Genomic DNA, 12,842 nt, shown 5'->3' on the forward strand with positions numbered 1-12,842 from the left:
AAGACTTCTATTGCTTTCAATGTTTCCGTATTCTGAATAACAAGTCCAGATTTAAATGTTCGCACTCACTTCCTTGTTTTTCGTACGTGGCCATCACTAATTCCTATCGTTTCGCCTGTTTAGTGAATGTAAACTTTCAGCACACTCACTTCCTCCCTCCTCTCTTTAAAGAGGAAAATGAAAAGTAAAAGTTGAAAGAACCACTTTCCTTTTATTGGGGTGACTGGGATCCTAAGAGGCCTGGGGAACAGAGCTGCAAGGTAAAGGTGCGATCATCGGCTAGTGAAACGAAACCCTTAAATTAGCATTTCGTTTTAATAAAGATCACAAGGTTTCGGCGTCATTCTTATTCAAAATATCCCCAATTCCTCTGTTGTTTTATAATAATCAAGGTTCTCGCGTTTAAGTCTGCAGTAGCTCGTTTGGAAATGAAGGCAAGGAATCCTCGCTCGCGTTTTATTGCCTTGTAATCAATATTTAGCGATTGTAAACAAAAATTAATTTGTAGCGTGTAGCACATGCAGTTTGAGCATCTTTTGTAATGTTGATCCAAACTCTGCAACTCAGCGAGTGCTGTAAGGCATGCATTTCAATAATTTGGGACACGTTATCAGAAAATTTTTCAAGTGAAACGCCTTTCTCTTTTAATTTCAGCGGAAGCAGAGATTATACGAAATACAAAAGTTTCTCAATTGATCTTAAGTCGACATCTTCTGTCAATGAACGGCTGGTTATTTCAACAACTTACAAGACTACAATGGAAAGTGCCATATCCACTCGTTAAGTCATTTCAGAACGGTTGGAAAACTTGTCTGTCAAATGAAATTAGTTAAGCATCTCTACCGCTTCAAAATGTCGGATAATTTAAACCTCGGGTGAGTTAACAACAACATAAACAACAACAGCATCTGTTAACTGGTTGATCACAGCTTTACACAGACGTAGGCTCGTTGTTTTGAAGAAAATATCGTACTGCTCGTTCAATTGCTGCTTGTGTATTTGGTTACAGCCTTCGTGCCTTCGCTGACTGCGTGCTTAGCAAGTTCACCTGGCAGAAGCAGCCGTACAGCAGTTTGGATTTCGTGGGAACTCATTGTCGACTTCTTTGCGTACTTCGTCAGGCGAGAGGCCTCCATAGCTATGCGCTCGAAAATGTCGCTAACGAACGAGTTCATGATACCCATGGCTTTGGCTGTAATTCCAGTATCTGGATGAACTTGCTTCAACACTTTGTAGATGTAAAGTGAATAACTTTCCTTTCTCCTCACTTTCCTTTTCTTCTTATCGACTGCAACACCAGATTTCACTGTACCAGCTTTCTTCTCTGCTGTAACATCACGAGAGGGTTTACGTAATTTCGCCATAACTTCACAGACTCACCCTCTGCTACACCACAGTATTCGATGAAACACAATGTAAAGTTGTAAGCTTCGCCACATAAAACTGTTTCTGGCGCCAATGATAAGAGTATGCATTGAGGATGTATCATATTTCAACAAGAGATCAAAATCCTCGTTGTCTGATTGGTCAATTGTGGAAGTTGAACTCCAAAGGTTACCAGGTCAACTTGAATATTGTGATTGGTGGATTCCGATCCGAGCTACCAACGAAGCTATTACTTATAACACTGTGACAACTTCCACTTTGCAGAAATCGAATAGATGTGAAAAACGAAAAAATACCTTGCCCATTCGGCCCCAACCACACCAAGCGTTTTCAAAAGAGTCTGTCTTTGTCTCCAACAAAAGGAAGGAAAATATATTTTGTCACGATAGTGTTTTGTTTTCTTCTCTACTGCGTACAATAACGTCTTTTTATCTGTAAACGCGTACATTTCGATGCACTTGCGATTATCCTCAACATTAGAACACCTGAAAACACAAAGAGAAATGTATAGCAAGAGTATACATGGGATGCATTTTTTGGTCAACGTTTTCAAAAGTCTTTGTTTTCAATTGTCTTCGCACAAAACGGAGCGTTTTCAGAATGCTTCGCTTTTAAAGATGTTGACAAAAAGTCTCCGTGTTCATCACCATTTACGGGCGTTCTAGTATAGATGATAAGCAAAGCCGCAACAAAAACTATGCCATATCAAACTAAAACGCCTCATTAGTGTAGATGTGCAACTTTTATTTAGCTAGTTTTAGCTATGGTCATTGTTACTTCTATGTACACTCTACAAAAGAACTCATTAAGCGTCGATTAATTCAAAACTTCAACATCCCTGCCGGGGCGACCCCACGAGTATTTGAACTGTTGAAGATTGGTTCGTTTAAATTCCCGCCTCCCTTCCTCCCCCCCCCCCCCCCCCCGGACAAAATTGCGTTCAAATGTTCCACTCAAGCACAACTTTCTATTCGAGAATTCTTTGAGTGTTCAACAAATGTTGAAAGAAACGACGGTAAAGTCTAGGTCTAGTCGATTGGAGTGTATTCACGTGAGCACAGCGAGTCAGTAAAACAATACGCCAGAATCGTAATATCTTCTCTTGAAGTTGCCAGGTATGACTGCTTACCCCACCGTTTTTCCCTAACGTTTCAACCACCTCTGTTCAGCGTAGAAAATTAAAAAGAAAAGTAACTTTGACTCCTGTTTGAACCTTTAATTTTTTTAAACTTTTTCGCTTTCAGCTATTCTGTGTCATTATTGTCCTCTGGCTGAAAATACACGACGTCGTTTTCTTATATTTTCTGTCATTTATTTCGGTAACCTCTGGTGTAACTGCATATGATGTGGATTTCTTCAAGAAAACGCGAGATGATACCTGAACTTCATTTCCACATCACAGAAATCAATTCCAAGCATCAATCAAGTTTTATCTTTAGTTTAAAAGCTGAGTTGATGTTGTTATTGGCTATATTCAATATGTTGAAAAATTTTCGATGGTATTTCCTCGTGTTTGCCATTAACTGAATTTACTGGAAGTTGGAGTTGTTGCAACATCTTAACATGAAATGCAACAATAACTTTTATGTAAATATAAAAAGGTTTTCAGTCATTTGACTATTTCCTGGCAAGTCTTTGTATAATATTCCGACACAACCATTTTCCACAACTTGTAAACACCATTACAAAATAATTAATCAAGGGATGGAAAATTTGTGGCATATGTCATGTTTGAAATGCCATGTCCATAATAAGCTAACAGGATTTAGGAGGGTGTATTTAGGAATAGGCTCCCTTGTCTGTATCATTAATTTGCTTGTTGCTCCTGTTGGCAATCTTTTGATGAGGTTGGGCTGTCAGGGCAAAGGAACTGAGGAATTTAGTAGGCAGTAACTTTTTTCAAACCTGGAAACTATCATTGTGAAAGCCAAACTTGTGCCTGGTAATTCATTCTTATTCTGATAAACTAGTTTTCAGAAGGATACAATATTTTATTATATAAATTTGATGCATAGGCTGTGCACAAGACTTTAATTTGACTGAAATTTTGTAGCCAATACCAATCCCTACATGTAATAAAATGTTAGGAGGATCAGAGGGAAAAATAATATGCCATACATCTGCAAGATTTCATGTCATTATTTTGATTACATGAATATTAACTGATACTAAGGGATCTAAGAATAAAATTATTCAAAAGAAAAGAAAATTTGGTTGAAAAATTAGAATTCAGCATAGACTGGATAAACAAGATTCTTAGAAAAAGAAATGTGTACCAATGAAAAAGCTAAGCAAACCTTTTGCCTGTACCTTAAGGGCACGTAGTAAAGTCATTCAAAGTAGTCATAATCCTGGGTTTTATATGTTGAAACTACATGTAGATTCCCTCTAAACCTGTAGTTCAAGCCTAAGATGACTTTGAAATATTGATGCACACTTCAAAAGGAGAACAAATAAATTTCAAGTTTCTATTTATTCAGTTTACATCTTGGTTAGTGAGGTAAAATTGAGTCAAACATTCATACCACAACAGGTTCAAGAAATTTCCACAACTAATTTGTGAGGTTAGCCTACCTGGAACAATCACCTTCATGTACAAATTAAACCAGGTTTTTTAATGATAATGCCCAAAAGAACTATCTGTGGTAAGAGGACAGGCTTTCCTTTCTTCATTTAAAGTAATACTGATGTTATCATCTTTCCACAAGCTCAGTGGAAATTGAGAGTGAATGAGACTGATAGCGACTATGTTATTTGGATAAATATCCAAAAGAGGATAAAAAGTAAGACATGGTCTGTACAATTCTCTTATTTTAATTTTTTAACCTATCAGGCTAAGGCATTTATATTCTTGCTTTGTGCATTATATGGACGTCAAATTAATTTAACCCTTTAACTCCCAGAAGTGATTAACATAAAACTTCTCCCTACAATATCCATACATTCTTCAGCAAACAGGTAATGAGAATATTCAAACTTATCAGGTAGAAGCTGCTATCTTGATCTAGCACCAAGTTCTCATAACTAATTTAAAAGGAAATGTGTAGCAGCTACAGAGGAGAATTAACAATCAGATCTTGGGAGTAAAAGGTTTAACTTTTATGCATCAAAATACAAAAAATGTTCTCTTCATTTATGTGCCCCAAATATTACAGGGGAGGAGGCAGGTCAAAGTAAAAACATGAATTAAAACAGGAGGGCCCCCATTAATTTCAGTCCTGATTAAAGGAGGATCCTTGCTTTTCGAGATTCCCTGGGACCCTTTAAAACTCACATATCTTGTGACCATTTCCAGATATCAATGTTTAGTTTTGGTATGAACATTGGTAAGAAACACCATGCATTAATGAAAGCTTGAGCAAGAGTATTAAATGCAATCTGAATTATAATAATATTACATGTTAATTACAATGCAGTAACTTACACCGCAAAATTAAATAATCACACAATTCCAAACAAAGGAAGTCAGGTTACTGACTCACCCACTAACTTTTGAGGGCTAAAGGTACAGAGAAATAGATATGGTAAACAGTTACAATTCATGCAAAGTTGAAAGTTTGAAAGCTGAAAGATATACCTTACAATCATCAGACCCTATACATCCTGTCAATTACCACCATAACTTCTCCCAAACGTTCATGCTTACAGGAAATCATTAATTTTTGTTACTAGGTGGTACTGTACTTAAAATATTTCATCGCACACAAATGCATTTTTCTACAGTTATCTCATAGCATATGACTATACAGGTCAGGTGGATGGTTCCTGCATTAGGATTGACATTTCAATCACCCCACCAAACTTTAATCATCAGAATTGCAAGCCATGGTGTATTTACCAAATGCTCATGTTTCCAAATTAGTCACCTAACTGTTACATTAGAGTTCACTCTTTTTTGAGGCTATCTTCAGCTTGATCATCCTGTTACATGTGAAAACATCAAATGTTACTCACATATTCAAATAATTACCTAAATATAACTTTTCATTTAGTAAATGAAAAGTTATAATTTTTTTAAATAACCTGCTTCCTTTAACCCTTTAACTCCCATATGTGACCAAGACAGAATTTCTCCTTACAATATCAGTACAATATCAGGCAGACAAGTGATGAGAATAAAGAAAAATATTAATTAGGGGATTATTGGTTGATCCAATGCCAAATTCTCAAAACTAACATCACAAGAACTATGTGGCAGACAGTAAGGAGAATTACTAATGAGATCTTGGAAGTTAAAGGGTTAATTGTGCTCCAGAAATAGTAAATGGTATTGAAGAGAAAGGAAAAAAGTTCATGAAACATTCTATGTTAAATGAAACTTTGTTATGAATGTTACCCCTTTAACTGCCATGAGTGACCAAGAAAGAATTTTCCCCTACAATATCAATTGATACAATATCAACCAGATAAGTGATGAGAATAAAGACAAACATCAATTTGGGGATAATTAGTTGATGCAATACTAGATTCTCTGAACTAACACAGTAGCAATTGTAGGGTTGACAGTAGGGAGAATGACAAATTTGATCTGTGAGTTAAAGGGTTAATTGGGATGGCAACCAATACAGTATCAACCAGATAAGTGATGAGAATAAAGACAAACATCAATTTGGGGATAATTAGTTGATGCAATACTAAATTCTCTGAGCCAAAATTATAAGAATTGTATGGTTGACAGTAAGGAGAATTACAAATTTGATCTGGGAGTTAAAGGGTTAGATGCAAAGCAATTACACAACTAGTATTATAATAATATTTGATGGCCTAATGCAGCTACTGGCGCGAGAACTGATAATGATGATGAACAAAGGAATTGTTGATTGTAAAAATATAATTATGAAAATGCCGTTGAAGAAACGAATATGGAAGCAATCCTCCCAGTTATGAACATTACATATCAACAAGCAGTTATACTGTAGTGAAAAGGCCTGAAAAATTACTCAGGGCTGTACAGAATTTTAACCCATGACCACTGCAAACCAGTGCAGTGCTCTACCAATTGACCTAACAAGCCAACTGGGAGCTGGTCATTATGCTGGTTCCAAGTAAACCAAGGAAGTGGCAAATAAATGACATATGAAACATATGAAAATCATATATGTGAACTGCAGTTGAAGATATAGAAGCAATCAGTGCACTTGTAAATTCTCTGAACTAACACTGTAAGAATTGTAGAGTTGACAGTAAGGACAATTACAAATTTGATCTGGGAGTTAAAGAGTTAATTGGGATGGAAACCAAAACATCTGTAAACTATAATAACAATTACCTTTCCATGAAAACAAACCAAAATGAAGCATGATATGAATTAATTTAATCTCACCCAGTTTGAATGTACAATCCAAAATCACATTAACTAATACTAGGGAATATGAAAAAGCTCAATGAGTTTTTCCTGCTTCTGTCATTCTAAATATCACAAATCAATCACACCACCACTTCAGTGTGATAATATGTTAAGAGTGTGCAATTTTCCTATGGACATCTACTATTAGTATCTATCTTTTACCAGCTGACATCTGAGAAGAATCAGGTCCACACTGGTAATTTGACACATTGTAGGCAAACCTTACCACTGATTAAATTTTATTTGAATAAAAAACATGAAGGGAAAAAGAGGAATTACCTAGCACAATCCAAGTTACCCTTCTTAAGTAGTCTGTGATGTTTCCTCTACCATTATGGTTTTACTGTCTTCTGTTCATTTATTTCTTTGCTTTCCTAACAGCATTAACTATTATGGCCAACAAATGCAAGGAGCATATGCAATGTTTACAGTTATTAACACTTTAATCCCTGAGAGTGACCAGCATCTTATTTTTCTTTTCAATATCATCCCTAACTCAAGCGTTAAGGTCGAGAGAATAAAGGAAATGATAATCAACTGAAGAACCTCTTGATTGTTGAACAAATTCTCCTTGCTAACACATTAGGAAATGTATAGAGGACAGAAAGGACAATGTGCATACTGATGTTTGGGTGTAAAGGGTTAAAGACATCATATAGTCAGTTTTATATATATATAGAGTATTGCTTGAATATATAATTATGGTAAGTGCAAGTGCCTAGTAAACATTATTCTATGGTCTTCTACTCTTCCACCTTGGAGGGTGCCTTGTGTACATAAAAATTGAAGTTCAGTGCCTTTAGTAGCTTTTTGGGCTACAAAGATCAACAAAGAACAACAGCCACACATAAAAATCTTTGTAAAGACACCTCTACAATGGTAGGTATACACAACTGACATGTTTGAATGAAGCATGTAAAGTATTAAGGTATGATTGTCAATTTGCTCTTCATTACTTGCAAACAGCTTATTTCTATCAGCTTTGAAAACTTCTGTATCCTTGCTTTCAAAGAAAAGCATTTCCCATGAACACTTAAACATTACAGACATAAGCTACCAGCAGATTCTCTTCACATTTTTTGTTACATGAAAAATAAGAAAATTAGAAAATTTTAATCATTACAATATAATGAAATCTCCCATTTTAACCCTTTTAGTCCCACTAGTGACCAAGATGGAATTTCTCCTTACACTATCAGTATCACATCAGGCAGACAAGTAACGAGAATACAGAAAAACATCAATTAGAGAATAAATGGTTGATCCAATTCCAAATTTTACAAACTAACATCACATAAACTATACAGCAGACAGTAAGGAGAATTACTGCTGAAATCTTGAGAGTTAAAGGGGTAAGACACATATGGCAATCATATGTACCAGAAAGACAGCAAATACATGTTACTTCAGTAAAGTGTTCTTATGTACAATGATCTTTCAAACTCATTGAAATTAAGTTCACGTCATGATTCAGATTTTAGTTAAACAAATGTGTAATATATATTAAAGTTCACACGGCAACCAGGTGGACAATCAGACATAGTTTGAAGCTACACTGGTTTGCAGAATTAATGAATGTAACCGAAGAAGTTACAATTCATAGACCCAACATTTCGACACTCCTGTCTAGTGCCTTCATCAGGGATGATCTAAATGCTGCAACAAGAGGTCCTTTTATATGATCACTAATTAGCGGCCTTTTTTTCTGACGAGGTGTAAATAGGCATCAGGAAGCAGACCGCCATCGTCACGATTTAAAGGAGCGTGGGCGGAGTTAATATGCCAAGCCTCCAAACAAAGGCGCTGGTGGTAACGCCGATTAGTGGTGATAATTTTAGAATTATCCCACCCAATTGTATGGTTGGTTAGGCAAGTATGCTCCGATAAAGCTGAATTTTCCTTTTTGCAAAGAAAAACCGCTTTTTGGTGCTCTTTTAACCGTGTACCAAACTGGCGTTTGGTCTGTTCGATGTATTCGTTATCACAGTCATTGCAAGGAATAGAATAAATGGCGTCGGTTCGTTGTTCTTTCGCGACAAGATCCTTAGGTTTGGCGAAAATATGCCCCAAACTCTGAAAAGGTTTTTAAGCAACTTTAACATTGTGGCTATTCAAAATTCTCTTGATGGGTTCAGTAACACCCTTATGAACCCATCAAGAGAATTTTGAATAGCTTTGTTTGGAGGCTTGGCACATTAACTCTGCCCACGCTCCTTTAAATCGTGACGATGGCGGTCTGCTTCCTGATGCCTATTTACACCTCGTCAGAAAAAAGGCCGCTAATTAGTGATCATATAAAAGGACCTCTTGTTGCAGCGTTTAGATCACCCCTGAAGAAGGCACTAGACAGGAGTGTCGAAACGTTGGGTCTATGAATTGTAACTTCTTCGGTTACATTCATTAAATCTGCAAACCAGTGTAGCTTCAAACTATGTCTAAATGTGTAATATCTCTTAACATGGATGAAAAGAGAATGCCACTTATGAATTTTAAAATAGAAAAAGCCAAAAATTCAAAGATGGAATTTAAAAAAGCTACTAAAGTATAGCATATCTATTCACAAAGATTTTAATCATTAGCTAGCACACAGAGATATAAAATAGGCTTTGTGAAAAAATCAGGCCATTGAAATTAAAGATTCATGCGAAGCATATGACATCAACTAGTTTACTGATGTTCTCACCTGAATTCATTCTGGAAAGAGAGCTCTGAAACACTTCTGTTTTATCTTCTCAGTCACTTTAATTAAAACATAAAATTGAATTATTTGCAGGCAGGTTAAGGAGGAATTTAAAGGAATGGATATATGTTACATAAAAGGAAACCTCTTACAATAAAATAAAGCAATGTAAACCGGGTACAATATACGGTCGTAAAAGATATTTTTTTCTAACCTTCCTCCTTGAAGGATGCCTTATGTAACAAATATATCAAGTTCAGTACCTCCAGATTCATAAGCCGGGCCTTTGGGGCCACAAAATAATAAAATAATCAACGCGATATGCCAGGCCAACTTATCAAGAGCCAATTGAGTATAGTATCCTAAAATCGTAAGGAAAGTTTAAAGTGTGCTTCACTCGTGCTACATATATGGATTTATCGTTCTTTTACTGATTAAAATTCTGAGAGTGTGACTCAATTAATTCAAAAGAAAATATCCAAGCAGGTTTAATACAGAAATGGTTCACGAATTGTAAACTGATAATGTGCTAGCAAAACTCCCCAAAATTATGGTGCTGATAAGAATTTATCGTTCATAATCACTTATGAAATTCCGAGATTGTACCTCAATGAATTCAACAGAAAATATCCAGGAAGGTCACAGAAACGGACTCTCGAAAACTCGAATTCGACAACTGTAAACAACAATTATTTACGCTAACCATGTGCTTACCAGCGTGCTTGTGAGCTCATATTGCCAGGAGCCCGTTTAATTACACGATCACAGCTCGGACGCTTCTTGAAAAATGTGATGACTATCAATTTCAGAGATCGATTCTTCAGTTTCCAGTAATAGGAAAAAATTATTGTATCGCAAGCATGTTCATCATAACCCGAGCATTAGGTACGCCTCGACTGATGTCGAGCGAAGAGAAAGTGGCTCCATGTTTTTTGAGACAAAACATTTCTTGAAGTGCGAACGAATCGAGCAGAAAGCATGAAAACATAGCGCTGAAAAGTACCCTGACCAAACAATGAAATTCACTCCATTTTCCCCGTGAGTTTGTTTGCACCACACATTTGCACTCCATAATTTAATATTCTGAGATGTTTGACGGGTTCTCACATGACAATATTGTCAAAATCAAATTACCGCGTCAGACTCAATGTAAACATGAACATCGCTGACTCAATCTCATTATATTTCAATTTTGGGAATTGCTATCACTTCGTTCTTAGGGTAAAACAACAAATCTCCGGCAAAGCGCGATTTTTTTCTTAAATGAATAATTTAAACCATGAGATAGCTAAGTGAATAGAGAATAATAGAAACTTGCTCACGCCGTTCGTTATCATTTTAAAACTTTCTAGGCAAGACATAATCCGTAGTTTGACATATTTTCCCTAAACACCACGACTGTATTAAATATTCCAAAAGGTAGGACAAGAAATAGTTTAAAGAATAGGAACACTTTGAAATGTTATTCGAGCGATGAACGGGCGCGAGGGTTTTAAAGCGATGAATACAAAGGTAATTGTTTTACCGAAACGTGATTTGAATCATAAACTGAAGCTAGTATCAAACGAAGATTGGGAAAAAAGGCTTGAATTTTTCTCAGCCTCGCGCTGCAAGCTCCGCTAATATTTTTGTTACAATCTCTTGAACAGAACTCACGAAAGTAGTATATTCTTCGTGACATTGTCTCAATTTGTTTCCAAAAGAAAACAAATGTTTACGTTATTGTTTTGTAAAGGATACAACGCGAAATGTGATCTTGCCAAGTGTGTGCCCTCAACCAGTGCGCCGTGCTGTGTGCCTTTACGGTTGGATACTTTTCTGTTGCCATTGCAAACGTGTTGTGTCTTATTCCTTTAAAGTCTGATGCTTGACTTGACGCTTGTCAAACATTATTCAAAGGAAAAAAACCGCAAACTGATACCCAATTTGTGGAATAGTACCTTCTTTGAAAGAGCAACATACTACAATTTGCTGTAGGATGTTGTTAGAAATTGGGTAGCCTGACGATTATTACAAATTATAAAGTAATTCAAATAGTACGCGCGCTCTGATTGGCCATAAAACCATTTTACATAAGCGTAAGTAAACACGGTTTTCGTTCCTCTTTCATTAGTTATTTTATAAAAGAAATGTAAAATGGTTTCCGTGTTTACATAGCCTGATGTAAACACGCGGGAGGTTGGGAGAAAACTCGATAGGCTGGAAACCACAACATCAATGTTGTAGCCATCATACAAAATGCGTAACTCGATTTTGTTACAAATTTCCGCAATAAGTCTTACAAAATGCCACAACCATTTTCACAAAATCCGTGGGTGTTCCCTGTTAGTTTCCCCCTCAATAACCTTCGTATCAGCTCTGAAGTCTTCCAAACTGGTGTAAGGGGTGAAGATCACTTTTTAGTCCTCTTGCAACTTTTCCACCAAATTTAGCTCCCATGAGTGACCAAGAGAGAATTTCTCCTTACAATATCAATACAATATCAAGCGGACAAGTGATGAGAATAATAATTAAAAAAATATCATTTAGGAGATTTTAAGTTGATCTTATAACAAATTCTCTAAACTAACGTCACAAGAACTGTATGGGAGACGGTAAGGAGAATTAGTAATGAGATCTTGATGATATCTTGTGAAAAATACGTGCGTATCATCGTTGGTGATATAACTTCTCATTTCTGTCAGAGGTTTCTTCTTTAAGAAACAGGAATGAGGAAAAAGAAAGCAACAGATGTTATAATATTTTTTTAGGGATTAGATTATTATTATCATCATTATTTTACCGAACAAGGTCGTAATTTCTCTTCACCCGAGTTATTTTTCTCCAATCTTTGTTTTGCTGGAATTTTTTTTTTTTCAGATTCTTAATTTTGGTTCCGTTTGTCATACGATCAGAAATAACACCGAAAGAGACAGGATTTATTTTTGCAAGGTAAGATGAATAATGATCTTCAGTAATATTCTTCTCTCGTGTCTGAAAACCGAAATATTTTGGACCGAAACCCGGTGAAATCTATATGATAAAGCATCCAGCATTACAAATAATCTCAGAAGTAGAGAAAGATTACATTAATCTCATCTAAGTCTACATTGGTAATTATTATTGCTATTATTATTATTATCATCATTATTTTGGGTTTTTTTGATAACACTGGCTATTTTCATAAATCTTTGTTTTGCAGGCAATATCTTGATTTGGTTTCATTCATCAAACGATCAGGATACTGAGCTGGGAAACTTTACGTATTTCAAAAGGTAAGTAGGTTAAAAAGACTAATTCATTTAAACTCTGTCTCTCTAAATCCTAACATGTTTCTGACATAGACTTGCCTAAATTTGGTGATAGATTTTTAAGTGGGGTAAATGGAGTTGACCGGTAGCCGTAAAATGGCAGGGAAGTTAGCCGTTCAGCGTAAAAATTGACAGTGAA

General features: G+C 35.9%; 1 protein-coding gene and 1 long non-coding RNA gene across 2 annotated transcripts; both read right to left on the reverse strand.

Moving 5' to 3' along the window:
* Positions 1 to 619: 619 nt before the first annotated feature.
* On the reverse strand, positions 620 to 1,712 carry LOC149041009 (late histone H2B.L4-like). Its single transcript, XM_089214236.1, has one exon. It carries the CDS (start codon positions 1,362 to 1,364, stop codon positions 981 to 983), a length of 384 nt encoding a protein of 127 aa, XP_089070362.1. The 5' UTR covers positions 1,365 to 1,712; the 3' UTR covers positions 620 to 980.
* A 1,692-nt stretch (positions 1,713 to 3,404) lies between these two features.
* Positions 3,405 to 10,510, reverse strand: LOC149041010 (uncharacterized). Its single transcript, XR_016189049.1, has 3 exons — positions 10,128 to 10,510; positions 9,417 to 9,472; positions 3,405 to 5,307 (listed from the first exon to the last, which is right to left on the reverse strand). It is a non-coding gene; the product is annotated as an uncharacterized LOC149041010 (long non-coding RNA).
* Between the last annotated feature and the right edge of the window lie 2,332 nt (positions 10,511 to 12,842).

Source organism: Pocillopora damicornis, chromosome 8 (genome assembly GCF_964200805.1).
Source record: "Pocillopora damicornis chromosome 8, jaPocDami1.2, whole genome shotgun sequence".
Lineage (NCBI taxonomy): Eukaryota > Metazoa > Cnidaria > Anthozoa > Scleractinia > Pocilloporidae > Pocillopora > Pocillopora damicornis.

Coding starts and splice junctions, on each gene's coding strand:
- LOC149041009 (XM_089214236.1), bottom strand. CDS start 1,364: ATGGCGAAATTACGTAAACCCTCTCGTGATGTTACAGCAGAGAAGAAA.